This window comes from Agaricus bisporus, assembly GCF_000300575.1.
Source record: "Agaricus bisporus var. bisporus H97 unplaced genomic scaffold AGABI2scaffold_14, whole genome shotgun sequence".
Taxonomy (NCBI): Eukaryota; Fungi; Basidiomycota; class Agaricomycetes; order Agaricales; family Agaricaceae; genus Agaricus; species Agaricus bisporus.
Window position 1 is genome coordinate 715,233 of NW_006267349.1, and position 26,647 is coordinate 741,879.

Genomic DNA, 26,647 nt, shown 5'->3' on the forward strand with positions numbered 1-26,647 from the left:
AGTGTGTGAATTTTCGTCGTTAGTACAGTTGCGGACAACCAAACACGACAAAGCCAAAACAAAACAAAGATGGATTTATGTGGCTAGCCGCATCCACCATATGCCATCAAAAACCGTAGAAACGCGCTATTTAGACCATATAGAAACAATTTGCACGAGCAAATTTTGCTCAATGTCAATTTTTGACATCTAAACCCCCCCAAATTGACCAAACTCTCGAAAAAAACACGAAAAAACATGGAAAAATGCGCAATCAATAGATCTCGACAAGCTGAGTTTGATTATTGAAAAAAAAAATAGGGTCCGGACTCCCGATCACAAGTAAAAAAATATTCTTTTTTTTTCCCATTACTTATGGCCCGTGGTCGCCCTCCGAAAAAATGTTCTCGCAACACATCTGGCCTCCGAAATCAACATCATCGCAGCCTCAGCACCTGCAGGAGTGATGACAGCATTCCTGACAACCAAAGGAAATCTCCCACACCTGCCAACGTCCGTAATGCTAAGTTGATGGATGACGAAGTTCTGTGGGATATGATGAGGTCACGAGAAGATGAGGAAGAGGAAGTTTTGGACCGGGAATTTGGATATGACTTTGAAGTAGAGGTGGTCTCGAGGCAGGATGCAGGTGTCCAACAGAGCCATGATGTCAATTGATGCATTACTAACTTAGTTTACTACAAAACTTCACTAATTGACGTTAGAGATATAGGTAGCGGAATAATGTGATGATAAAATAGAGTTTGATGTTTCGCACCTTCCAAATCTGGTGTCAAGCACCGCTTATTTTTGAAGAAAATTTCGCAAAAAGCGTTGGCCATCTGAAAACATCGTGGGAAAATTAAAATAAAAGCATTTTCTGACGTATTTCGGTCGTCCGGTTATGTTCCCGGTCTCAGATTACCTCCAAAAATTCTGAATCACGGGATATCAACATTGTCGTGTTTGATTGTCCGCAACTGTAGCAGTGTTTAAATTGCTCGTTCCAAAATTTCTGTATGCATGTTTGACTAGACAACGTGTATCAAGCACATCAACCACTATTCCATTCATGATCAAATAAGTATAATTAACCCCTTCCCGATCCGTGGAACACGCTAGGGTCCACGCCACATCATGCATCATGCATCATGAGTCACAACTTGAAATGGTCTGCGGAACCGTACCGTCCAAGGGAAAATACAAAATGTCGGTTAGATCTCTCTTCTCAACTTAACCCCACTCACATACTATAATGACGACTCCTTTGCTTGGTGATAAACATGGCAAATACCGTATCTTGATACTAGGAAACAGCGGTACTTACGCCTCTCTCCTCTCCTCTCCTCTCCCTCTTTCTAAACCACCCAAAAAAAAAAAAAACAGGTACAGGAAAGGTACATAACCAAAGAAACCATTTCATTTTTTCAGCATACGCATAATCTCTTGAATACATAACTAGAGCACTCTCACAACTATCCTCTCCACCAAACTGAATATCAACTCCTTCAACTTGGATCGATTATTTTGGAATCCAGGATGGCAGAAAACACCAACATTAGGATTTAAGGCTCTCGTACAACAAGTTATGGATCAAAATCCAGAAGGATGGATTATTGATGGTAATTATACAGAAAAAGTGGGAAGGATGATACAAGACCAGGCTACCGATATCATTTGTACGTCTAAAAAAAAATTTGCTTTTTTTTTTCTTTCTTCTTTTTGAAATATTTATTTACGCTTTTTTATTTTTATTTTTCAAAGGGCTCGATCCACCATTTGTGTTGTACTTTCCAAGAATCTTTATGAGGACGATCAAAAGATGGTGGGGTATACAAGAATTATGCAGTCCAGGATGTGGAGAAACATTTAAAGATATTTTCTTGTCGAGAAAAAGCATTTTGGCGTTTTGTATCGAACATCATTTCGTGGTGCGTAAGAGATGCAGAGAGATGATGCGAAACATTGGAATTGGGATTGGTTTGGATAAAGAGAGGAATTGTATGCGGAGGATTGGTGGGTGGGGAGGGGCGTTGAAGGGTTGGTTACGAGATGTTGATGATATGGTGCGTACGAGGCCTTGATAGAAGGGAGTGTCTATTGTAATTAGTGTTGATGATAATAATAATAATAATATGAATATCAATCGTTTGGTGGTGGGTCTTCTTCGACTATGCCACACGAAGTAATAATCGCTGAAGCTTTTGGTTTACCAGTCGGTGACCCTCTAGCTTCTATGAGTTTGACAATGTCCATTCCCTCGACGACTTCTCCAAAAACGACGTGTTTGAAATCAAGCTAGAGATTCAAGGTCTATCAGCCCGAAGATTCATTTAAAATGATATATATATATATACGCACCCATGGGGCTTTGACGGTGGTAATGAAGAACTGAGAACTATTTGAGTTTCTTCCGGCGTTGGCCATGGAGAGGATACCAGGTTTATAATGCTTATGAATAAAATTCTCATCTAGAGCGGTTGTTTTGATGAGGAAACCGTACTACGAAAGCTTTTCGACCCACCCACCTTTGAATCTTTTGGGTCCCCAGATGGATTTTCCGCCCTTTCCAGTTCCCTCGGTGAAGTCTCCACCTTGAATCATAAACTACAAAAACATGAGCTGGGAAATGGAATTTGTAGTACTCATGTACGCACTTCAGGGATGATACGATGAAATCGACTGCCAGCATATCCAAAGCCATGTTTCCCAGTAGCAAGTTCCCTAAAGTTCTGTGCAGTCCTGGGAACATCCTCATCATAGAGCTTAAACACAATGCGGCCTTTCGGTCTTCTGTTCACGGCAATGTCGAACTGAGCGAACGATGAGAGACAAAGCGGTGAAAGTGGGTTGGAAGACGCACAAAGACATTGGGGCGAAGAAGAGCCATGGGGGTCACGTGGCTACAAGTGGTTTGTTCTGGGCAGCCATGTCAAAGCGGAGGGTGGCGTATTATTTCGACCGTGAGTCGCTCTCTGTTTTTTTCGTAGAGTGTACACTGAAGTTGGCTGCAGCGGATGTGGGCGCGTACACGTATGGCCTCGGTCACCCCATGAAGCCCCACCGGATTCGGGTCACCCACGACCTCGTCGCCGCATACGACATGCTCCCCAAGATGCATGTCCTCGTCCGTCTTTTCACTCTCTTTTATTATTCTCATCCTCAATTTCTCTTCTTCAGAGACCCAAGCGTGCTTCTCCAGAAGACATCTCCGCCTTTCATACCGACGAATATGTCCATTTCCTCACCCGTGTCACTCCAGAGACAGCCGAAGAACTCACCTACCATGGCACCAGATGTATCACACTCCACCTCTCCACCTCACTTCCCAAAGCTCACTGCGGTTATTACAGTCCTTGTTGGAGATGATAACCCCGGCTTCGAAGGTCTATTCGAATTTTGTTCCATATCCGCCGGTGGTTCCATCTGTTCGTCGTTGTTCATCATCCTACCATCATCGATCTAACAAAGCGTATTCTAGGTGCTGCCCAACGAATATCCTCAGGTGCAGCCGACATCGCCATCAACTGGGCCGGCGGTCTCCACCACGCCAAAAAACGTGAAGCCTCAGGTTTCTGCTACGTCAACGACATCGTCCTCGGTATCCTCGAACTTCTTCGTTCCTACCCTCGTGTTCTCTACATCGATATCGATTGTCATCATGGTGATGGTGTTGAAGAAGCCTTTTACACTACTGATCGTGTTATGACTTGTAGTTTTCATAAATTTGGTGAGTATTTTCCTGGGACGGGGACTCAGGAGGATAAGGGGAGAGGGAAAGGGAAGGGGTATGCGATTAATGTACCTTTGAAGGATGGGATTACGGATGAATCGTATAAAAGTGTGTTTGAACCTGTAAGTCCTCGCGCCCTAAACATCTTATACACTGAACATCATTTTTACAAAAAAAAAGGTGATCGCAAAAATTCTAGACGTATTCCAACCCTCAGCAGTCGTACTCCAATGTGGCGCCGACTCTTTAGCAGGAGACAAACTCGGGTGTTTCAACGTCACAATGAAAGGACACGCCCATTGTGTACAATTCCTTCGTCAACAGAATATCCCATTGATTTTACTTGGAGGTGGTGGATATACTGTGAAGAATGTTGCAAAGACATGGACGTTTGAAACGGCGTGTGCATTGGGGATTGAAGATGAGATTGATTTCAGTTTACCGTGGAATGAGTATTTTGAATGGTTTGCGCCGAGGTATAGGTTGGAAGTGTTGGGGAATAATATGGATGATTTGAATACGAAGGATAATTCACTTGATCGAGTGAGGTAAGGGTTTTTCTATAACTATTTTTTTTTCTTTTTCTTTGTGATAAATTCGTATAATTTTTAGGGTTACGGCGTTGGAACAACTTCATGATCTGATTCATGCTCCTTCGGTGCAAATGCATGATGTGCCGAGAGAAACGGTTGGTCATCATTTGGGATTAGTCAAAGATGAAGAAGGATGGGATGAATTGGATGAACGTCTCGCTCGTAAGTTACACCAATCCTCAATTCTTCATATTTTATTTTTTTCTAATTATTTTATATAGGACACGCGAGATATGTTTATACTCTACAAGAATCGTCTTCGGCAGAATCGGATTCGGAAGGTAATGATGGATCTTCGGATGAAGATGAAGATGAAGATGAAGATGATTGGAAACGTCGGACAAATAATAATAATATTACACGAGGACGATCTTCAATTCCTCGTGCGACATCGACTACGCCAATTTCCAACAACAACAACAACAACACGAATCATATTCCGCCACCATCATCATCATCATTACAACGAAATGGATCAAGAAAACGGATGAGCGTGATTACCAACACGTATTTCGAAGTCCCTCTCCATCGATCTGGATATGATCATTTTGAATGCGGAGCTGCATCGTCGAAAAACTCGAAAAGAAAGTTTTTTGGGTATGTAGACCATAACAAACTCAACAACAACAACAACACCACCGGTCACATCGGATTGAATGGGAATAGTCAAAGTGGAGAAGGAGGAGGAGAGGAATTGAGGATGAGAGATGCGTTTTTGCCACAGGTGGTGAGGAGTTTGAATTTGTCGGAAGTGATGGAGAGAGGGGGGAGAGAAGGGGATGGGGGGGAGGAGGATTGGGAGCTTGGTGGGAATGGGGGGATGGTTGTGGATACGTGAATGGTGTACTTACTTGTATTGTTATTTTTTATGATGTATTATATGATGAGGGTGGTTAGGTCGGTAAAACTATTCAATCACACTCATGCTATCTTGTTGAATTTCGATAGCTTATCGTATCTGTAAAATCTATGAGTTTCAGTTTTCCCCCTCGTGTTCTGATCAATTCTGGTAAGTTACTCGTTCTTGTTTTGAAAATAAGCCATGAAATGTCGTTTTTTGGTAGACCTTGCCTTCTTTAGTTTCATCAAGTGACTTCAAAGTAGTCGGTCCAACAAATACTAATCACGCTCGAGAAATGTGTGATTGTCTAATTTTATTTTTAGTGGGTCGGCTCGCTCCTTCAATCAAAATGTGATCCACTCAAAGTGAACATCTGATCAGGGGGTTAAGTTGTTATATTGTTCGAATCCCTTCGTATGGGACGAACAGTCTCCACATTTTACTTATTCCACATCGTTGGGCTGTATCGGCCGAGGTACTACTGAATGGGGGACGGTTTTATTTTTGAGTTAATAAATACCCTCCCCCCCACCGGGGCTAAAGGTTACTCATGCTATCATATCTATCGAGTTGGGTTGGAAGAGCTTTCAGTTGCAGGCGTTCTTGGGATCGTCCACGAGTGCCATTAACCTCGAATTCCGTTATCCACGGGTTATCCGTTGTCCGCGGGGTATTTTTACGACATGGCGAGGGCACTTTTGGTTATTTGGGGGGATTCTGGGGTGATTATTGAGTAGCAGTTTCTGTATATATACCCGTATAGACAAAAGATATTCATGATCAAAGGGCTAGGCTGTTCGGACTCTGTCACGGGGGTCTTAGTTGGTGGTTGATGCAATAATGAAATATTCAAGTTGAGGGCCTAATGTCCGCCGTGAATTAGTTGACGAATATTTGATAGGAAAGGATAACTGAGCACCGAGCTCACCGATGCGAATCGATGGCTATGTTAGTCATTGCCACTGAGCGATATCGATAAATGACCACCTCTGATTGGTTACGACTCAGCTGACTCACTGGCTGAGCAGTAAAGTTTAATGGAAAAACTGGTTTTCTCTTACGGTGAGTTACCCGTATGTATGTTCAGAGCTTTCATCAGAATGAGTAAGTGTGTAGATTCCCCATGAAGTCTTCTTCGGACATGATAGGTCGAAGAAAAACCTAATGGCGTTAAATGCTGTTTTGAAGCATCCGGAATAGAATCACTATTTAAATTCCAACCATCATGGAGCGATCAACCTAATTTCAAGGTATAGCCTCGTCCCTGATTTGCCTTCATCAAGATCAAGTTCAACCCTTGATAGAAGTCAGAGTATAAGAACAACTTATGGCCGGTTTCAAAATCGTTTTTCCACCACCACTCCATTGGAACGTGTGATGGCCCCCACCATTTCACTAGCCAAAGTGAGATTGAACGAAGCCGTCAATCTCATTACATCTACCACTGTCCTAGCGGTCTTCTACACTCTTTTGTTTGTACTCTATTGTCTTTCAGCCAGACTATGCTATTTTCAACTTCGGGATCATAACGGCAAAATCAACCGACAAACCGCTTTCACGATGGCTTTCTTAACAGTCCTGCTAATATGTGCGACAATGGATATCGTCATTAGCAATCGACACGCTGAAATGGACTTTATCGTCAACAACACGCTACCTGGCGGCCCGCTTGGCTTTCCAGCGACACTTCGCACCATAACAACTCTAAGAATAGATGGTATTGTTAACCTAGTAGAGGATTTCTTGATATTGGGAGTATTGGTGAATCAACGTTTAGTGTTCCGGGTGTGTGTAAATCTCTCTCTAACGTCTCCCTTCTCAGCTATGGCGTGTTTGGGTTGTCTGGACCGGAACCCGCTTCGTCGTACCCATCACCGTGGTGTCTCTATTCCTCTATCTCCCAGCTGTAGGTAAGCCAAATTGATTTCATCCACATCGACTTCCTGCCACGATAATTCACCACTTTACCAGGACTGGCCACTGCGTATAGGGTGGTTATATGGGACATTAAAACCTCAAGTTTGGCAGCAACACCTCGGCTTGAGTCAATAATATTCGTACTGGCCTCGGTATTCTCGGTATCAAGCTTGGTCTTCATGACCTCATCAATCATCACACGTTTGGCCTTGGTCCGACGAGAACACATCAAACTGATGGGTAATTCATTATATATCTATCTTAAGGTCTTACTTACACGGGCACTCGCACCAGGGAGATCTGATATCGCTGGTCAATACTTGGGTATTGCCACGATGTTAATCGAATCTTACGCCCTCGATACTTTATGGAATATTGGAACAATAATATCTTATAGCTTGAAATACGCGCCTACCGTAAATCTTTTCATTACTTGTACAATCCAGGTTGACGTGAGTAATCATCCAAAAAAGCTTGTTTCTCGGAGATGTAGTCTAAATCTCATGTTTCTGTTCCCCACAAAAACAGATCCTTGCAAATTATCTTGTTGTCTATCGAGTGCTTTCTGGGCGAGCATGGGACAGACAGACTCAACATCGACTCAGCACGCTGAACTGGGACCATGGGCCTGCTGTGGCAACTATTGGAACGCTTAATCTAGGGCAGTCTAGTACCTCAGAGGAAGAATCATCCATGGAGCAGTGTTTTCGCGGCGATGTATACATTGCGCCGGCGAGTTAAGAAAGCGGCATTATCGAATCATTTATTTATTCATTTACTCAATTCAAATAAGGCAATAAGATTATTGAAAGCCTATCGGCCCACTAAAGTTTAAGACTTACAATCAACGCCAAAAGGAATATTCTCAGCAGTTATAGAGAAAAGGATATACGCGTATTGGACAGGAGAGGTGTATCAACGAGAGAAAGAAAGGTAAGTGATACTTACGTTCTTTATGTCTTTATACCCGCGATAACGATCAAATGATGATTAAGAATCCAGGTGTTCTTTAGTTTTCTCGTTCATTCATTTTTGGGTATGCTCTTTTTGCCGGCAAATTGATGTCGAAACATTGGGGACATTTGCACAAGGATGGGGGCTTTAGCTCGAATGTAATACCAAAGTGAATAAAATCGTGAAGAATGTGGTACCTCGAAAAAGAAAGAGACGCGTACAAGAATCACGGCACCAGAACTTAAGATGTATTCATATAATACTTATTTTCTGTTACATTCGGCTAACTAAGGACGTCGACTATAATATGGGGCGTTTTTGGATGAACAACATTAATGATACAAGGAATGAAGGTGAAAACATCACGGGGTAAATTCCAGAGCTTCTGTTTCAGCCGCTTCTGCTTCGGCAAGAATCAAAGCTCGAGTTTGCTCTGAATTACCCCTCACTTGAAGTACACAAGGCACGTCTCTAGGTCCGCGTACCAAATCTCCGGCCATATCATCCGGATCAAGGATGACTGGACGACCCGTCAGCGGGTCAATACGAGTTTTAATATCAAATGCCCAAATCAACCTAGGGAGACATCATCAGCAGATTTCATTCCGTAGGATCTAGAAGCGACACACTTTGATGCTACAATAAAGAGAGCATTCGTAGCAATATGCATGCCAGGACATTGACGCCGTCCGAAACCAAAACTAAATTGGAAGGCCGGAGCGGGGTTTGGACCTAACCACCTCTCAGGCTTAAACTCGTCAGGGGAGGGGTATGCCTGAATATTTCGATCCATAAGAGATGTCACTTATAACCGAAATAGATTCTAGACTTACCACAGGATCCTTGGACATCAAGCTACGTGATGCATATAAGAAGTTGAGTGAGAGAGTCACCCCAAGACATTTCCACTTACTCAATGTTTGCGTATACCTTGCTTCCCGCCGGAATGTACATGCCTTCGTATACATCCGCGGTAGTATTGCAATGGGCTACTCCTATGGGTATTACGGGTCGCCAACGTAAAACTTCTTTGCAAATTGCGTCCACGTAAGGAAGGGTATCGATATCATCAAAGTCAGGTTGACGGCTCCGACCAATGACACGATCAATCTCTTCTTGAGCCTTTTCCAAGACATCCGGGTTAAGTAACATGGCAACTAAAGATCAAAAGGAATTCCGCTGTTTCATTCATAATGAATTTTCGAGATAGGTAATGGGACGTACATAAAAATACGTGGATAGCTTGACTTGTCTACACATGAATATAGTTAGCAAAAATTCGTATTCATATGGAATACAAAGCGTACTGTGCTTCCACCCGCTTGCCAAGGAGCAGAACAAGCATAAGCAAGTTCGATGTCGTTTAGACCCCAGTCTTGTTGTTTTTCCAAACCACGGACAGCGACTGACGGCTTTGCGCTTTCCGTCTTATTTGCGATGCGCTCTTTGACCCCATCCAGAAGTCCCATGTAGACCATCGTATCACGATGGCGCATTCTTTCGGGTTCCCAGCGGAACCATTGCAGCCATTTCTATATCCTCATGAATGGAGAGGTCCATATATTGGGCTAGAACATACTGGAAGGCGTAAAAGAATCGGCCACTGCCAGATGATGAGTTAGTAGTAATATCATGAAGGAGAGAAAAACGACAATGCATTTTCAACCACGGAGTTTGAAGATCTGAACGAAAGTTATCAATGGCTTTCAAAGAGGTAAAGATGCATGTCTTACAATATCCTATAGTCGATAATAGTTTCAGCGGCGTAAATTGTGGCAAAAAACAACAAGGGCTTACTTGAGGAAGTCTAATCAAGGCGACGAATAATAAGGTAATAAGATACATTGAGACCCCCAAATGACTCACAGCGGTCAATTTCCATGTTTTCCACTACCATCTTGTCATGAAGCGTCTTGATGCGCTCCCCATAGCCAACGTTCAGGACAACTGACACAGCAAATCTACACGACTCGCTTTCACAACGAATTCATCAATATGATCGAGATGACAACTCACCGACGGAGGTGGAAAGACAACTGTTTATAGTCTGCTGCGTCCATGAAATCCTTTACCAGGATTCTTGCTTCTAGTGATTGTTGTGGTTTATAGTTTTTAGAAGCCTCTATTGACAACCCGGAGTGAATGAGCTATAAAAATAGCTCGGTTATGAAAACAGGCTCTACAGGCGATTGTAATGTTAAAGTCTCACCGATCGCCAGTTTCTCCACCTCCGACCATAAGGCATCCCAATTCCTCTCATACCCCCAGAGTATATTTCTCCCCTAGAAGAAACACTTGAGTTATTGTACCGAGCTGAGTAAATCCGGGCGCTTACGCGAGTATTTGCCGGTGTCGACTTGAGTATATACTCCCCCTCTTTTCCAAAAGATCGGTAGCGGCCTTCACTGTTCCCAAGACTGAATGCAAGGAATGAGTTCGAAAAGTGTAACAGACCCGGTCAATGAAACAAAGCAGTCATTTTACTCACCTATAACATTCGTTGAACCTACCAGCACTGACACAACGGGCCCTTCAATACTACGTCAGGATACAGAAGCATGTTTGGTAACAAGGCTCGAACCATATTGTTCATACCACTTCGTGAACGTCTTCCAAGCCTCGTGTTTCGGCATATCTCTTTGGTTGTCGCCCAAACCAAACCACGCAAGTTCGGGACCGGGCGGCATTGACGCCCTCAGACGCAAACGTTTCCGCCTGCGAATAACTATAAACAGAGTAAGTGCAACGATTCCAGCGACCAAACGTAAAGGGGCCATGGTTTGGGGCGGAAAGAAAGCCGCGTGAGCTCCTGATATAGAACTAATTTGGCTAGTGACTTAAGTGACCATCAGCATTTTATAGCCAAATTCATGACCACAGCGCTAGCCAGAACCTCGGATGAGGTGATCTTAAGGGGCAGTTTACTGTACATGTCTTCTACTGTCTTGGCCGGATTCAGGGGTAGTCTTCGGATGCCGGATGAATTCTTTCCGGAGGACTTGCCGCTGATTCTCTCTACAAACAACAATCCCGAATGAAAAGTAGCCCCAGATATACTGACTGGAGTATGATAAATTACGTTTTTAGTTTCTGAATCAATTTCGCCCCTTGAGGTCGTATGCGAATGCGTCATCCATAGGGTCTAAACAAGGGAGCTAAGCGCCTCCCGCCGGCTGCCGGCCTTGTGGCTGGCCTTGGAGAGAGGTGGCACCGGATCACGTAATAACGGATAGAAAGTTGAATATGGACTGGTAGCCATCTGGTCGCCATGCTTCTCAATCGTTTTACTGCGCATCTGTCTCCTCCTGTCAAAATACATGTGTGTACATAGGTAAATCGATCTTTGTCCATACTTCACGCTCATGTCCCTTTTTTCACCTCTAAGGTAAAAGGGGTGGGGTTCTTTTCGAAAAGTTCAAGTGGACGCTGCTTCGCCTTCGACCCTATCTTGGTATGACATAGTGCTGACGGACCTTGAATCTCGAATTTTGCATTTGAATAGAGTTTGGTAGGATGATTCCGAACATGAGAAAGGCTGCGTTCGCTTTTATTACGATGTCCTCGGTTTTAAGTGTGGTCTATGTTGAGTATGTGCTGCAAATTCATCAAGTGCTTCTGCAGCAACGGTATGGGTACGAAGCTTGGTTGATACTAACTATGCACCCGAAATAAGGTCATGCAGTTAGGTGTGTAGAACCATAGGATAAAGTACGAACCTAAGTTATTCGTTCTCGGTGCACCACCATCTTGACTACCCACTTCACCGATTCCGACTTTTCTTGTGCGAAAGCCCATTCTCCCTCTCTGGCTCACCCCTTCCATGCTTGCGTGTATGACTATGGTTCGTATCACGGTCTTCAGATCGACTGAGCGTCATAAGCTGTATCGCATGCTCAACAGCAGTTTTCCTAACTTTTGCAGGAACTTTCTCCCAATAAATTTCTTCCGGCCTACCGATGACGCGTTCCACAGAAATCGGTTGGAGATCCTTGGGTATAGATGTTTCCGCTGTACGGATATCAACACCAGATTCATCCATTCCTGAGACTTGGATAATTTGGCGAAGGTGATGGTCGAAGTGATCCACGAGTAGATTAGCGTACATGGGTGCAGCTAACCGAAGGTAGCACTGTAGCAACAACTTATTGAGTGGATGAGAAAGAAAGTTCTAAAGTTGTACGTACTCTGTCCATACCCTTGTTGAAGTCGACATAACCCAATCCATCCACACCTTTTTGGTCGAGTGAATGAAATGCCTGGGAGAACAAGGTTCGTAAGGTCGTTTTGGTGGTATCCGGATGGACATTTTTAACAAGGAGGAGGCAATCAGGAGGATATGGGGAAAAAGAAGTTAATTGGGTGGATGAAGGATGTTGTATAGAAGTAGACGCCGTAGGAGGTGAGACGGCCATGGGTTCCTGTGAATGAGTCTGGGCATCTCTCCGCGCATCTTGATGAGCATTAATCTCTTCTACAAGCCGTTGCCTATACGCCAAGTATTCGGCCTTCAACTCGAGCCAATGTTTTTTCGTTGTCACACGAAATTTGGACTGTATAGCCGCATGGATGGATTCGGCAGTCGCCTCAGCTTGTTTGCCCTTTCCACCGCGTTCGTTATTTTCATTAGCAATCCACGGGAAGAAACTCTGCAGATATTCTACGTCTGTTGCATGTGCAAATGTCACGAGCGCAAACCCTTTGCAAGTCGGCCGCGCACCAAGTTTGTCGTTATAGTGAGCAGGGAAGGATATGCCTTGAACGCGTGCAAGAAGATCGGCAGATAGTGTCGATGATGAGGGAACGGGTGGGGCATCATGTAACAAGTCGCTCAGAAACCGTATAATGGCAGCATAAGATCGATATCCCGGAGGTATGTTTTCCTTAGAACAAACCGTCATCTCAAAAATCAGGGCCATGCGTCTAATGACATACCAGATATAGCGTGCACGCGTCCCACTCGGCTTTACCCTTCGACAGTGATCCTAGCCGCTTCCGTCTGATTTCATAACCTCCAGAAAGGTCCTTTTGTTTACCAAAACGCGGTACTACTGCATCCGAGTGAAGGAGTAGCCGAACGTCGAAAACATCATTCGCGTGTGCTCGAATGCCTTTGACTAAGGCGGCCTGAATTTTGCTTCGCACTATGCTAGATTCTTTTCCATGTTTAACTTCCAAAAGGCTTGAAAGCGCGGCAGAGTGTTCGAACAGATAGTCAAAAGACACGTCTGCAACCGATACTGAGTACCAGGCGATCAAAGGCACGTCAGAGGATACTCACAACTTTGGTCACCGGCTGAATCAACTTCGAACTTTCTTCTAAGGTCCGGGTCGATCCATAACACATAGTCCGAAAGTGACAAAGTAATGAGATTCGCGTAGTCTTGATCGTTATACTTGTTTGGTACGTCGTCTGGAGCAGGGACCGCTGGTAGTGTTGGTACAGGTTTAGAAGAAGAATGGTCCTCGTCGCGCTTTGAGGTGTGTTTTTTGTCTTTCGCAGGCGCTGACTTGGTGAGTTTTCTAGGTATGAAGGCGAGCGAGGACATTTCAAGTGCCCATCTGACCCAGAAAGCTGTACATCAGACCATATTCCCACGCAAATGATCCATTTCATTGATCCGACATGCATACGGCGGACTGGCGGAGGCACTGATGAGTACTTGAGTACAGACACGCTCAAACCACGAGATGCTCATTTGCAGTTTCAATCGCCTTTTTCCTTCTTAGCGGCCATATAGCTACCTGAACCGCCCGATAACGTCAATGTCGAACTGAGCTTCGATGCACTGTGGCCACAAGGTGGCCTGGTTTGGACCTTGGTAACGTCCCTCAACACCAGCCTCGGGAGGAACGCTCCAAATTACATCAACGGTTCGCATAGAGCTTGAAGTTCACTAAGCTTTTAAAGACAGATTCTGGAAATGATAATAAGATGACCAAGGTCCAAGCGATCATCTCCGGTAACGACCTAATATTACAGAAGCATAAACACCCTCGAAGGGGGTTATCGTGGAAACAACGAGGTATCGCGGGGAAAAAAGATCGACAAGTGAGAAAAGTACCTATATGGGAGGAAATTGAATGTCGTAGTGGGGGTCGAAGCATAAGTAAGGATGAAAACTACCGTTATTCCGGTCTTCGCGTCTGTCCATGATCAAATGCTCATGTATGATTTACACAGCTGACGCCACACGAATCAGACCAAGGAACGGTAATTTGTGATTGACTTGGTTGTTCTGGGAAACAATAAAATCCGTTTAAATCGTGAACAAGAGGCAAGGGGATTGATAATAAGTCGTACAAAAGCGCCGCTGAAGCTTGTGGCACTTGAACTTCGGCCAGATTTCGGCCAAACCGCTGGCGTGGCTAACGACTGGCAACCATGACATCTATATCCATGTCGCTAGCGGTATGATTCTATATCAGGCCCAACTCGCTGACGCTAACGCGATACAAGACAAGTTGATTCCGCTTGTTCGCACCAGTGTGATGTAGGCTCACCGAATAAGCAATGATCGAAGAACAATAAGCTTGAATCAAACCCAGAACAAGAATGGCTTGAATTCAACCCGACACAAGAATAACTAAATCAAACCCAGAACAAAAATGTGCCAGGTGGATTGGCGATAAAAACCGTCAATGTTAGACCTTGATTTTACTTAATTTTTTCCTCTCCACCATGGTCAACAAATATCAACCTGTAAAATGTATGCCTCTCTGGGTACGGTCATTAATATGCCTCAACTATATGTCCATTATATTGACAACCACTGGAATAGAACCCACCAGACCAAGAAATCGTCTGCAAGCTGATATCGATCCGCAAACTGTTTCTAGAGAAGCTTGACTGTCTGTGTTATGCACTTTCAGATATTCATCCTTCTCAAGAAGTCATCTTGAACCACATTTTGAAACTAAACGAACGCACGGCTACTCATCTCAACGACCCTTTGGTAGATGGCTTCTACGCCGCGAGGGAGTACCTGCACTTACTACATGCTCTAAAAAAAAAAAGAAATATCCGCCTGTTTTTGATTTTCGACTACGCTCTTTGGGTTGTGCAGATAGTGGACTGGGCACAGCGAGACCTCGCATTTCTCAGGCTTGAATTAAATTGGGTCATTCGTTTAACCACAATGGCTAGAACAGGTGGCGGTATGTTTCAATTTTCTCTACCACTTGGGAGACTGAGAGAGTGTCCTCAGAATTGGGGGGTCCATTGAAGACTCCGATTGCGGAGCTCTTCGATACAATTGACGAGTATGACAAACTGTTACAAGTATATTCCGATATATTTTCGAAGATAAAAAGAGAGCCTTCAAATGGAAATGTTTCCTCCTCCCATCCATTATCCGAGAAAAAAATTCAAGTGACGGAGGAAAGTGGATAACATTTGTTGGTCCACCATCCAAGAAAGAAATTCAAGCGACGGAGGAAAAATGGATAAAATTTCTTGATGCGACGAAAGGTCCTTTCCAAGAATACTATCAGTTGTCGGGTTATGTCAGGAGACCTTCGTTTTGGCAAAGTGTCTCTAAGTGTCTAAAATACATCACAGAGAAATTTGTTAGACTTTAATCTCCTTGTACATTTCTATGACATAATGTTTTCACGGTGGTCGGGTGGCGAAGTAAAGACGCGTGTGATGTAACAACTTCATGTGTACCAGCGTATGTGTTACTGGCTTGGTCAGATACACATTATGCTTGCAAGATAAACAAGTCCAGAAACGTTTTCCTGATTGACTCGGTCAAACTAGCCCAGTTAGAAAAGTTGAATGGAATGTGTGCGCGGGTTGAAGGATCCTGTTACCCAATCACTGCATGGTCACCAACGCGAGAAAGAGTGTACTTGTTTCACGTCGGGGACAGGCTTCATGCGGGCGATGATGCGGCAATAACATTCGGCGCCCATGTACAATACCTATATGAAGATAATCCAATGACACACTCCTTTACCACGGCGGGTCAGCATCAGTGCCCAGAACCGAAAGTCAGCACAGGCAGTGTCGTTTTTAGTTGGCTTGTATCATTGGAGTACCTAGGAAATGTGTCCAATGAGCTTTGCTGAGACAAGGAATCCCTCACTGCATGCCTGATTTTAAACAACCTACTCGAGGCCGCGAAATGCCGCGGAAAAGGATGGCAATGGATGTTCAATGTGAGTATCATCATACCCACGTTTTCTTTGATCAAAAAATTTTTTGTGCGGCTCCTGATTAAGAAGCCAGGCTGACTCGGGACCAATAGCTTCTCTGTCCTTGTTGCCATCTCCCCCCTCCCAGACAAGCGCTTTCTGTCTGAAGTCTGCATCTGAAGGGGAAGCAACAAGGCAATCATGCCAACGAATGCAGGTACGGGAGAGGCGTTGTGCTATAAATATAAACTTAATTGAGTGTATTTCACCCATTTTTAGCCAACCCAAATTTAGAACAGCCCAAGAATGCGACGCCGTCTCATCGCGTTCTTGATATCGTTCCCTATGCACACCGTGAAGTTTGTCAACCAGAGGCACAGAAAGGAAGACATTTTAGCCTCTTATCCACGAAATCAACACCACTACCTCGCTACGGCGTTACGAGGAAAGGCCCTGTTTGGAAAACACTGTGCGTTCAACCTACACGATAAGAACTTTTAAAAAGCGCTTATATGCAATGTATAGTCATTTGTTCGGAAGTGCTATTATTATCTTGTTCTTTGCGATGACCACTATATCTTCCTTTGGGTTGCCATATTGGTACTACTGCTGTTACCGCTTGCGGCAACCATATCACAAAGAACAAGAGGCATCGGTAACTCTAACTCAGCAGGAATCAGTACTAGAGCAATGGCTTCTGACCCTGAAACGTCTGAGATCACAATGGAAATCGAATTTCGCTCTATCTGTAGGAGTGTTACCGCAAGTGTCTTCATTATAGATTTCTCGTTGGAGCTCATTGAAAAACCTCTTTATTCTAGGGTCATTCTCCCGATGCTTGGTGTTTATTCTGTCCAAAGGTGTTCCTGGTCATTTCTTCTTTCAGCTATAGCATTATTGAGCGGATTGACAACCTTGGTGATCACGTCTCTGTTTCGTTGTCATTCGGCTACATTTTGCCACGAGGGTGCTTCTAGAGCTTGGCGTGAGGTACGTTTATCTACGTTGGATTTTGTCCGAATGTTGATTGCTTACATGTATACCATAAAGGCATCTCTTTCCGGTTGCGACACGCCCTTAGCTAAAGGTTTCTGGGTGCTTGTCTCACTGCCGATGGTTTGGTTGTTATAGTAAGTTTCCACTCCGTAATTATCGGTTACAATCTTATTTACGAAAAATCATAGTCTGATGATCGCGCTCGTAACCTCAACCGTCTTGATCGTTTGGGAACACGCATCTCCAGAGAAAGCGTTCGATAATTTGTGCCTACCCTGGCATGTGAATATCTTTCGAGCTACAGTATTATCTTTGATATTTACTGCTTCGGCGCATTTGATTTTCATCATCTCAGTCATGATATTTCTCTTTGAATAATAGCTGTGTCTGGGATTATGATAAGAGACTACGATTGATACATTGCACTGTATCCCTTAACTAGGCTATCAATTTTCGCATTCTCCCCCCCCTTTATTCTTGGGGGATTTCAAATTTCCAAGTAATTTGTTCTCCCATCCCGATTGCAACTGTTTCAGAGGCGGTACGAATTGACTTTATTATCAAGTAGAATGCGAGTGCTGGTGCTCCATCAGCCTGCCTCTCTCAAAGAGTTCATTTAAGTTGATAAAGAAATAGTTATATATAAGTGTATTATACCGTACTACGGGTAACAAAAGGTATCATCTAATAAAGCCACGCATATACATATAATGCAGATGAAGAAGAGAGTAAAAGAAATGGGGGTATGAACCGAACAAATACGAAGCCAAATTCTTGATACATACAACATCGCTACCAGCGCAACAAGTAATATCACTAGCATCATTGACATGGGTATCATGGTTAGTATCGTCATCAAAAAGAACTCGTGACACTCATTTTTCATCACGATTGGAGAGGAGAGATAGCTTTTTCATGCAGAATACCCTTCCATCCTCAGCTTATCTCTCACCGTTTCTAACAGTTTCCCGAGAAAATTGCCTCCGGTGTAATCTCCCGAATGGCCAATATCCGATCCACTTCCCCAATACGCATCGTGCGTATCAGCATATACGATTCGACAATTGCTGGTTTTGAGGAGGGTCGACCTAATGTCAGGATGTTGAGTAAATTTTGCCCATAAAACCTCTTCCATCTACAATGCAAACGGTTAGTACTGAATACGAAAAGAGCAAAATGAATCTCACTTTGTCCATAAACACTGTCCCCCAGTCTGTCCTCACCCAAACCTGGAAGTTTAGAGCAGCTGGATATACGTCTTCGATTCGTTCACATTGTCTTATCGTTTCCGCAAGATCAGGTTTGTGCTCGATGAATTTCATGGCCTCGTGTAGATGCATCGCTGTAGGGTACGTCTTATTTCCATACATTACACGATGTGGAGAGTGGTTTAAGAATTCAGGTACACTTCTTTGACTGAACTCAATAGTGGATCCATTGGGCGAGAAGAGGAACGGGTGTGATGGTGAAAGTGTGGGGTGAGATTGAGATGGGCGGGTCTGGTGCAATGATGGTCCTGCTGGTTGAAGGTGGGGATGAGAAGGTCCAGGAGTTGCAGGATGATGAGCTGTGGGTGGTAGATACTCTTCATCGGAAGATTCATCGTCATCTATAGGTGGTGAGCGCCGTGCTTCAGGGGAAAAGACTCCTTGTGCATCATTGAACCCATGACTTGGTGCATGTCCTGCCGCGGATTGGGACCGTGCCATATTCGGATATACAGGTGGGGCGTAACTTTGCAGGTGTTGGTGTTCGGGAGCGGAATCTGGAATAGTAGATTCGTTATGCCGACCTCGTCGACTGCCAAACGAGAATAGACCTCTCTTCTTTTTCACTGTTGGTTGCACCGCATTGGCGCCTGCACCAACACCAGCTATACCGGGAAGTGTAGCTGAGCGAGAAACGGTCACATTTGAAGGAGCGTATCCCATATTCACATTTTGAGTTGTTGCCGAAGGAAGTATCGCGGCATCAGCGGTATGGAAGAGACGCCTGTGCGGCGAACTGTTGATTATGTCTTTTGGCGGCGGGGGCAATGGATTCGGCGCCCGAGCTTCGAGAGCCGCTTCAGGATCATTGGCCGAAATTTCTCTGCGAAGTTCGCGGCGATGACGAGGGGCAGAGCGGGTACGGCGGTGAGCTAATGACCGTGATCGATTGTGCGAATTACGTTGTTGACTTTCATCTTCTTCGTCTGACGTATCACTGGGCATAGAAGACACCCAGGGAGTAGGCGCGCGACGAATTGAGTGCCCTGAGGAAAGAAAAGGAGCGGGTGTTGCTGCGTCAGAAACCCCGGGGGTGAACAATGGTGGTGGATGGTCACCTTGGGTGGTATTCGCCGCGTAAGCTGTCTGCGGAATGACGGGATCTGGGTCGATCAGATGAGTAATATCACCTCTTTTTAGTTTCATCATTCAGTAGAGTGAAAGCAGAAACTCACTCGTGCCTCCTGGAGGATTCGGGATTATGTTGTGTGGTACGAACCCAGCTGGTAAATTCTCGAACATTTCAGCCGGTGCGGGCAGCACATTCAGCGGAGCTGAGTGATGTCGCCTATGATTTGTTGAGCGATCAGTTCTACCGCTTGAAGAACTAGTATGCTTTCGCTTTTTTTTGCGGTGACCTTGTACTTCCGTGGCATGATGTTGTGGCATTGTAACCGGGACAGGTCCGTATCCCGGTGGTATGACTGGTGCATGGTATCCCGGGGCGTAGGCGACCTGCGGTACGACAGCGTATGGGTATACGGCACCATATTGTGGGTATCCTGAAGGTAGAGAATATGGATGATTTTTAAGGCCCTTGGATTTGGACTGGCCCATCGCACATTGAGTGGAGGAAGAAGTTCAACTCATTTTCCATATTCGTTACGATATATTATGTAATCAAACTGTTGTAAGGAAATGATGGGTTAGTATTAGGGCGACCTCAGGTCACCTCTGGACGGTTAAGAGGCGTTTTTCTGGAGCAAGGAAGATGAGTTTAATTCTTCATGCCGGGGGGGTAACTCTCGAAGATGACCACTACGGGGCTAGATCTGGGCAAAGTTGAGAGCTTCAGATACAACCCGGGTATTATTATAGATTCATTCTTGATACCACTTGTATGATATCGCCTACTTGTTGTGTTTCGCGGGTGTACTCATGTGATTATCGAGTTGTCTTTTTCATCAGCCAACATCTGGTCAAGATCTGATAGAACCTGGGAAATAGAACCCGAGAATAAGTGTACGGCCGACATCTATATTCTCACGTTAAACTTGCAAGCTAGTAAACAACTACGGCGTTTTCAACATTCTGCAGCCACATAGAACTCGAGCCATCTTCGGTCCCATAGTAATACCTACGCTTGCGTGGATGCTTCCTGACGAGGTGCTTTTCTAAAGTTTTCACCCGAGGTAAAGTTCTGGCTGTTTTCATTCTATTTTCAGATTAAAATGATGACTAGTTACACCGTGGACGGGCACTTCAATACTGATATAGGAGCCCTGCCACTGGTTGCTCTTAACAACCTACGTCCAACATTGAGCTGGTGGAAAGAACACCAAAAAGAAGCCCAGTGAAGAAGCCGTCTGTCTTCCAGAACTCCAGCCGTCGCTTGAACTGCCCGACGAAACTATCTCATAGTATGACGAGAACATCGGCTATTTGTGTACCCCTCCTCCAATCTCAATCCAACGCATCTCACCATCTCTTCGAGGGGGTCAGAGTTGAAGAAAATATAGGCGGCAATGCTCCTAAAAAGATCAAATCCCTTGCAGCAGCAGTGTTCTGGCATTTTGTTGACGCGAAAGGATCGTCGTATGGAGTGGAAACCGGGCGAAAACTTCGATTCACAGAAATTAACATCAGCGGGGACCATCAATCTTTCTCGACGGAGGCCCGAGATACCCAGTTGATAGAAAACCACAAAGGACGAGACGACTTGACAGTGGAAACCGTATTCGAGGTTGTGGTGGATCGAGGTACGCGCTGAATGTCCCGCTGTATTCGCATCTGTCTCCTAACTCCTGTATCTTTTATCACCATTCTTCTGCCGTCGGATCCGACTCTGACGGAAAGATATGTGCAACATTCATGGGACCCTTCACGGCAGCTGTGCCGCTTACTTTGTTGATCCGTACGTTGAGTTGGTTTCTTTCGCTTGACCCAAAGCGCTGGATGAGGGGTTTCACTGATTGAACGTTAATCACTAGATGCTCAAGCTCCTCACTCGTTACACTCGGGCTTCTCCTTGGCATTGATGGGACAGGTGTTTCTCAATCAATGAATCTGATCTGGCATCGTCCTATTTATATGTGAGTGATGATGATGATCTTTGGTCTTTTGGAATAATGTCTCAGTGATTAGGGGTACCAAAATAAATATCAGATCAACCTCAGTATTCCTGACCGGAAGAATACGAACTGCACGGTGTGAGGTGAGGAGCGTATGGTTCCGAATTACACACACACTGAGAACTACAATAATTAGATCTGGGCAGGCAATAGCCTCTGTATCTCCGCAGTTCATTCTACAATCAACCCAACAGCAGGACGATCCAAAGCCAAACTTTAAATCTCAAAACCCCCTGAACTGTGCTTCGTCGGTTGCGAACTTCTTGATGTAATTTAATCTTGATGTATCTTTTCGATGTGTTCGACGTATATGTATATGTTGTCAATATAGTTGCTTTCCGCAGAAATAAACGGTACAGTATAGGATTGAGCCCTGTTTGACTTTAAAACGACTAGTTAGATGTATGATGCGAAATTTATATGAAAAAAAATCAGTAATGTACAAGATTGCTACTCAAACCCATTTCTTCTTTTTAGTAGTCGTGTCTACCTCATATGCCTCCTTCCCAGCCAAAACGCTCTTAATCACGCCCTTATCACCAAGTTCCTTGACCAACTCGTACAAAACACCATCGCAGCCCTTTCTCGTCGCGAGCTGTACAGCGACAGGCATGTACTCCAGTTTCCCAGTCACAGGGCTCTTATACTGAATCTGACCCAAAGGAATCGTAACCTCGGGTAATCCACCCATTGAACCAACGTAATGTAGGAAGTGTTCCAGCTTGGGCTCGGTAGATTCTTCATCATTGGTTCCAGTCGCCGGAGACGTAAGCACAAGTTGCGTCGCGTCTTCGAAAGTATTCATTTCTTCAACGCGGAAGGAGGGTCTCCCACCAGTGCTGGCATCATACATGAATATCGAGTCGGAGCAGGTTTTGGCATGGAATGGGAAAACTTCTTCGTTCAACGCTTCTTCAAATTTCCGCTTGACAGCCAATGCTTCGACGAAATCCGATTGAGTTAGTTGTTTCCCCTTCTTAAACATCCGGTGAGGTACAGGATCAAGCTCGAAGTCGATCAATTCCTCAGCACCAAACTTCTGTGCGTAAGCGCGGTAGAGAGGTTTTCCAACACTCTGCCACGACCGCCATTCTACGAGTCGATTAGACATGGTATGGAATTTTTCGAAGGATTGCGAAGGGAAGTGTGGTGTCAGCGTATCAGTCATATTGATGGGTTTCGGGACGATATTAAGATGTTTACGAAGGTGGTGCTTGAATCTTTCTATGAACATTTGAGCATCAGGGTTTTGTAGAGGGAAATGATCGATTGGGTAGAGGAGATTCTTGGGTAAGCGAAGAGTCGGGCGACGATTGATAATTTCAGAATTTGCATACCTGTTATGGTGTTAAACTATCGCCGATAGAGCATATTTAGAAGGGGGACTCACCAATTCCTCGCAAGAGCTTCGAATATAATATAATCTCGAGCGAAGACACCAGCAGTATCCATCTCTTCCGAGAGCGGAACGACTCCCTTCATATCTAGAGTCCCGTGACTTGGTCGAAGACCAAAAGCCCCGACTAACGCTGCCGGTTTCCGTATGCTTCCTCTCGTATCACTCCCCACCGCAAAATCTATCCATTCATATGCAGCAATCGCAGATGCACTGCCAGAACTCGAAGCCCCCGCAGTTAGATAACCATCACCCCTTGGATTCCAAGAGTACTCGAAATCCGCATATTCCCAAGGTTGCGCGCCATGAGCAAACTGGGATGTACGTGTCTTTCCGACGATGGAAGCGCCGAGGTCAAGAAGACGTTGAATGGAGGGAGCGGTTTCCTCGACTTGTCCAAGGGCTTTACGATAGGCATGGGAACCAGCGCCGGTAGCGAGACCTTTAACGTCAAAGATGTCTTTGACTGCAAATCGCATGCCCGCGAGGGGTAAGGTACGGCCAGACCAGGCCGACATGCGGCTCGGAATAGGAATAAACTGGATATTGGGGTTAGATTTGAGAGTAATGTTGGTCCTCGTGTAACCGCTATGACCGATGTTAGGTATGGCTCCGACTGTGAAAGCTTGGTGTTCATCTTCCATCAACCCGTAGACCGGGTAAGCTGAAACACTGTTACGATCTTTGACTGCGCAACGCAGGAGCCAAGGGCCGTGTGGAGGAAGATCGTTGACCTCGCGGATAACAATGTTGTTGAGTTTTTTCCAGACAGGCGTCTCCATACGATCGTTAATGTAAACATTCTTCACGCCATTATCCAGTAACCATTGTTTGCCCGATTCGTCAAACCAGCCTCTTACGTCCTCCCTTTCGAAAGAGATGAACAATGTCGACAAAAAGTTTTCGCTCCAAACCTCGTCCATGTGCTTGAAAGCATCGAATTGCGTTTCGAGGAATACCCGAGAGATGGGAGAGGAGCTGGTACGGATGCTGGTCACAGGGGAATAACTGTCATGTTGGCTGCCGGCTACGCCAAAGATATGAATCTCTTTCGCTGGCGTGGTAGAGGCATAATAAAATTTCTCTGGGTCATTTTCGAAAACGAAGATGTTCCCAGTATCGCCATCATCTGTGAGAAAACGAATCGTAGCAGAGGCCACCGAGAAGAAGGCACAGGTGTAGAGGATGAACTTCAACACCATCCTGAACAAATGTCACTCAAAGCCAACGATCAGAGCAGAGAGTACGCACCTTTGTCCGTATTCGAGTAGATTATGCGCGACGAAAAACCTGACATCCTGCTTGTTTTAAAAGTAAGGTGTGTGTGAAAGCATCACAAATTGAAGCTTCAGCGAATGGCTGCAGGAGACGCATTTCTCACGACATGGGATCTGCTCCCACGATAATCTTTTATTGCTGTTTGTCTATTCCCACCCCATTTCTCTATCCGAGTATGAATGGCATTTTCAGACCTGTGAGCTGAGCGCTACTCTACATTTCCGGCACAGAATAGCGAGTTCCTCAGGTAAAAACAGCCCAAGTCGTGAATAATCTGGTGAATACTACAATATAAGTTACAACTTTGCGAGAATGAAACGACCGCCTTTACCTCATATCTCCCAGGCCTTTGATTGTGAATTTTGACGCGACCACATGAACTTCAAAATAAGATGTTGATGCTTTCGCACGTAACGTGGTCGTTGCGTGGAGGACAGACATTGTATTGATTCGTCAAATGCTTCCCATCCTTCGGCCATCAGGTATTCAAGCATTCGCATCGCTAGCATTGGACGCTCGCAGAACAGGATGGGAACGACTTGCGATGTCAAATCCCACAGGGAAATTGCTCCGGCACCGATTACCCTTGGAGACCATTCTAAGAAGCTTTCCTCGATAGGCTTTGAGTGATTTCTGCTTTCCGCTGAATGGGAAACGTGCGAAGATGTATCACACCCGTTCCTTATTCAATTTAAAAGTCAAAATACACTTTTCTACGTGGACGATCCACTTCTGGATAGACCCCACCTTCATATTCCTGTCAACTTTCAACAGCCTTGTCAACTGGGTTGTTATCGTATTTTTTACTATACATAAAGCCTGATTGCCGTTGGAAAATTAGTTCCGCATAATTTCAAAAGAACTGATACCAACTGGCGTGGGGACGACAGATGCGCCAAGTTTCTGATTTCTCACAGACAAACCGCTAAGGCCAGTTTTCAGATTTTACATTTCGTTCGTCGTATGGGGTGGATAAGTTCCATGTAGTGGAATTGACAGCCCCGGAGCAAAGAAAACTCCGTGAGTTGGGAAGAGTGAGTTGTTGGCACTATAAGAGGTCTGGTAGAAAACTAGCCCTGCGGCGGGATTCGTGGAGAGGTTAATTCGGCGGAGGATGGTGAACACCAAGGTCCACGAATTATTATGTCCCGAAGGGCCGAAACCCCCAAAGATTGTAGATTTGTCGGGCGTTATACAGCCTTCGAGAGGCCAGTGACTTCGATGCCATGTTCAGTGTACTCACCTAGGTGGTTTCGCAACAGCGCAGCTTCACTTGAGGCAACACTGTCGACCAAGATAGCCCGTAAGGAGGATGCGCATTACTAGAAAGCAATTGCGATATCAGTAATGTTTTTCGGTGGAAAACAAGTTAAAAAACGTGTAATGACGGAACCTTCTCTCAATTTGCCATACTACTAGCCTTTGGAGTAGAACGATCGAGAGACGAATTGAGGACGTTGGACGAGGAGCTCTGTCCTGGAGAGATGCTTTTGCTTAAGATACTTGTGAAACACAAGGGTAATCAGGCGCTCGTGTTGATGCCAGTTTTCGAGGGAAAGGCTAGGAAAGTGATTTCAAGCTTTTGTGCGGTGTCAAGTTAATGTCAAGAGCCCTTCAAGTTTCGAAATTCAAGGGTCATCCTCAGTAAAAACGAGTTTGCATGTGTTTGACATGCAATTGACATGTAATTGACATGCGATCAACAAAAAGCGCATGTCCTGCACAAGATTCTTGCATAGATGTCGGTCCCTCGCATGGTTTGCGCATACTCTTGCAATTCCATCAAAAAGTAATGAAGGCGTGAGAAAAGTATCCTCAAGCCCTCGAGTTTCCTCGTTCAAAGAAGGCTCAAGGAACCACTTTCCCACGGCCTCAAGCAACTTTGTGGCCATCGAACGTGTTGGTGTACGGCGCCAGTGGACTATAATCTCTAAATAACTTGGGCACAGTCGGTAACTTTGCTTTTCTTTGTTTTTTCTTTTGAACCAGGATTTATTATGCGACGCTCGAACACAAGCTGTGGTACACTATCGCTAGAGTAGACGAAAGAAGAATGATAGGTGGGGTTGGACCCGGGCTTCTATGGATACCATGGAGAAGGTAGAACAAAAACAATTCCTTTGGATGCGACATCTCTTCATTTCCAGGCATGCATGGCGATCTCGAGGAAGTGAGGGTCGTCATTTGCATGCTAAATTGCTAATCGCATGTAATTCGCACGTAAATGACATCCTCTGAGCGAAAATCTTGCCAAAATGCGATTTACATGTCAATTGCATGTCAAACACATGCAAACTCGTTTTTACTGAGGGTCATCACTTGGATCAGATTGCGAACTTAAATAACCATCATTAAGACGTGTTCCAGCAAATTGATACTTACCAGAAGTCGAGGTAGTATTCAAGTCAAGCACTAGAGTACTTAAACGAGGAAGAGGGAACTTAAAAGGAAAAGGCAAATGGAACAACTGGAGCAAACGTGAGCG

At 44.8% G+C, this 26,647-nt stretch overlaps 12 protein-coding genes across 12 annotated transcripts; 6 read left to right on the forward strand and 6 right to left on the reverse strand.

Annotated features, from left to right (window-relative positions):
* Positions 1-354: 354 nt before the first annotated feature.
* Positions 355-657, forward strand: AGABI2DRAFT_122804 (hypothetical protein; the record flags this gene model as incomplete). The annotated part of the gene is made up of 1 exon (XM_006456862.1): positions 355-657. The coding sequence occupies one exon, from the start codon at positions 355-357 to the stop codon at positions 655-657; it is 303 nt and encodes a 100-aa protein (XP_006456925.1).
* A 577-nt stretch (positions 658-1,234) lies between these two features.
* AGABI2DRAFT_188707 (hypothetical protein) lies at positions 1,235-2,124 on the forward strand (the record flags this gene model as incomplete). The annotated part of the gene is made up of 4 exons (XM_006456863.1): positions 1,235-1,298; positions 1,366-1,376; positions 1,442-1,658; positions 1,744-2,124. The coding sequence occupies 4 exons, from the start codon at positions 1,235-1,237 to the stop codon at positions 2,061-2,063; spliced, it is 612 nt and encodes a 203-aa protein (XP_006456926.1). The 3' UTR covers positions 2,064-2,124.
* Positions 2,122-2,869, reverse strand: AGABI2DRAFT_154380 (hypothetical protein; the record flags this gene model as incomplete). The annotated part of the gene is made up of 5 exons (XM_006456864.1): positions 2,122-2,277; positions 2,341-2,450; positions 2,508-2,586; positions 2,637-2,792; positions 2,843-2,869. 5 exons carry the CDS (start codon positions 2,867-2,869, stop codon positions 2,122-2,124), a joined length of 528 nt encoding a protein of 175 aa, XP_006456927.1.
* An 18-nt stretch (positions 2,870-2,887) lies between these two features.
* AGABI2DRAFT_212147 (histone deacetylase complex catalytic component RPD3) lies at positions 2,888-4,526 on the forward strand (the record flags this gene model as incomplete). The annotated part of the gene is made up of 7 exons (XM_006456865.1): positions 2,888-2,942; positions 2,994-3,106; positions 3,160-3,277; positions 3,333-3,407; positions 3,461-3,834; positions 3,893-4,260; positions 4,325-4,526. Exons 1-7 carry the CDS (start codon positions 2,909-2,911, stop codon positions 4,524-4,526), a joined length of 1,284 nt encoding a protein of 427 aa, XP_006456928.1. The 5' UTR covers positions 2,888-2,908.
* A 2,703-nt stretch (positions 4,527-7,229) lies between these two features.
* Positions 7,230-7,804, forward strand: AGABI2DRAFT_181347 (hypothetical protein; the record flags this gene model as incomplete). The annotated part of the gene is made up of 3 exons (XM_006456866.1): positions 7,230-7,303; positions 7,358-7,515; positions 7,592-7,804. Exons 1-3 carry the CDS (start codon positions 7,243-7,245, stop codon positions 7,802-7,804), a joined length of 432 nt encoding a protein of 143 aa, XP_006456929.1. The 5' UTR covers positions 7,230-7,242.
* Positions 7,805-8,379: 575 nt separating this feature from the next.
* AGABI2DRAFT_122808 (hypothetical protein) lies at positions 8,380-10,794 on the reverse strand (the record flags this gene model as incomplete). Its single annotated transcript, XM_006456867.1, has 16 exons — positions 8,380-8,593; positions 8,647-8,792; positions 8,851-8,872; positions 8,931-9,174; positions 9,242-9,269; positions 9,325-9,549; positions 9,597-9,620; positions 9,684-9,699; positions 9,751-9,756; positions 9,815-9,824; positions 9,884-9,978; positions 10,034-10,164; positions 10,227-10,299; positions 10,353-10,434; positions 10,506-10,547; positions 10,599-10,794. 16 exons carry the CDS (start codon positions 10,792-10,794, stop codon positions 8,380-8,382), a joined length of 1,554 nt encoding a protein of 517 aa, XP_006456930.1.
* A 983-nt stretch (positions 10,795-11,777) lies between these two features.
* AGABI2DRAFT_122809 (hypothetical protein) lies at positions 11,778-13,563 on the reverse strand (the record flags this gene model as incomplete). Its single annotated transcript, XM_006456868.1, has 4 exons — positions 11,778-12,146; positions 12,202-12,897; positions 12,950-13,242; positions 13,296-13,563. The coding sequence occupies 4 exons, from the start codon at positions 13,561-13,563 to the stop codon at positions 11,778-11,780; spliced, it is 1,626 nt and encodes a 541-aa protein (XP_006456931.1).
* Positions 13,564-18,055: 4,492 nt separating this feature from the next.
* Positions 18,056-18,736, reverse strand: AGABI2DRAFT_229163 (hypothetical protein). The gene is made up of 2 exons (XM_006456869.1): positions 18,337-18,736; positions 18,056-18,284 (listed from the first exon to the last, which is right to left on the reverse strand). Exons 1-2 carry the CDS (start codon positions 18,517-18,519, stop codon positions 18,063-18,065), a joined length of 405 nt encoding a protein of 134 aa, XP_006456932.1. The 5' UTR covers positions 18,520-18,736; the 3' UTR covers positions 18,056-18,062.
* Positions 18,718-19,437, forward strand: AGABI2DRAFT_195882 (hypothetical protein). Its single transcript, XM_006456870.1, has one exon. It carries the CDS (start codon positions 19,185-19,187, stop codon positions 19,362-19,364), a length of 180 nt encoding a protein of 59 aa, XP_006456933.1. The 5' UTR covers positions 18,718-19,184; the 3' UTR covers positions 19,365-19,437.
* Positions 19,438-20,779: 1,342 nt separating this feature from the next.
* AGABI2DRAFT_212153 (hypothetical protein) lies at positions 20,780-21,655 on the forward strand (the record flags this gene model as incomplete). The annotated part of the gene is made up of 5 exons (XM_006456871.1): positions 20,780-21,116; positions 21,214-21,271; positions 21,348-21,449; positions 21,502-21,571; positions 21,625-21,655. Coding segments are annotated over 5 exons (597 nt in total), but the record flags the coding sequence as incomplete, so codon positions are not given.
* Positions 21,656-21,889: 234 nt separating this feature from the next.
* AGABI2DRAFT_195883 (hypothetical protein) lies at positions 21,890-24,152 on the reverse strand. The gene is made up of 3 exons (XM_006456872.1): positions 24,136-24,152; positions 22,879-24,087; positions 21,890-22,825 (listed from the first exon to the last, which is right to left on the reverse strand). Exons 2-3 carry the CDS (start codon positions 24,084-24,086, stop codon positions 21,943-21,945), a joined length of 2,091 nt encoding a protein of 696 aa, XP_006456935.1. The 5' UTR covers position 24,087; positions 24,136-24,152; the 3' UTR covers positions 21,890-21,942.
* Positions 24,153-25,802: 1,650 nt separating this feature from the next.
* AGABI2DRAFT_195884 (hypothetical protein) lies at positions 25,803-26,171 on the reverse strand (the record flags this gene model as incomplete). Its single annotated transcript, XM_006456873.1, has 1 exon — positions 25,803-26,171. A coding segment is annotated over exon 1 (252 nt), but the record flags the coding sequence as incomplete, so codon positions are not given.
* Positions 26,172-26,647: the final 476 nt, after the last annotated feature.

Bases quoted from the DNA above. Each gene is read 5' to 3' on its own strand.
- AGABI2DRAFT_229163 (XM_006456869.1), bottom strand. From the start codon at position 18,519: ATGTATGGAAATAAGACGTACCCTACAGCGATGCATCTACACGAGGCC. The intron at 18,285-18,336 runs GTGAGATTCATT...TTTGCATTGTAG, and splicing joins GGACAGTGTTTATGGACAAA to ATGGAAGAGGTTTTATGGGC.
- AGABI2DRAFT_195882 (XM_006456870.1), top strand. From the start codon at position 19,185: ATGGATTCGGCGCCCGAGCTTCGAGAGCCGCTTCAGGATCATTGGCCG.
- AGABI2DRAFT_195883 (XM_006456872.1), bottom strand. From the start codon at position 24,086: ATGGTGTTGAAGTTCATCCTCTACACCTGTGCCTTCTTCTCGGTGGCC. The intron at 22,826-22,878 runs GTGAGTCCCCCT...ACACCATAACAG, and splicing joins GAAGCTCTTGCGAGGAATTG to GTATGCAAATTCTGAAATTA.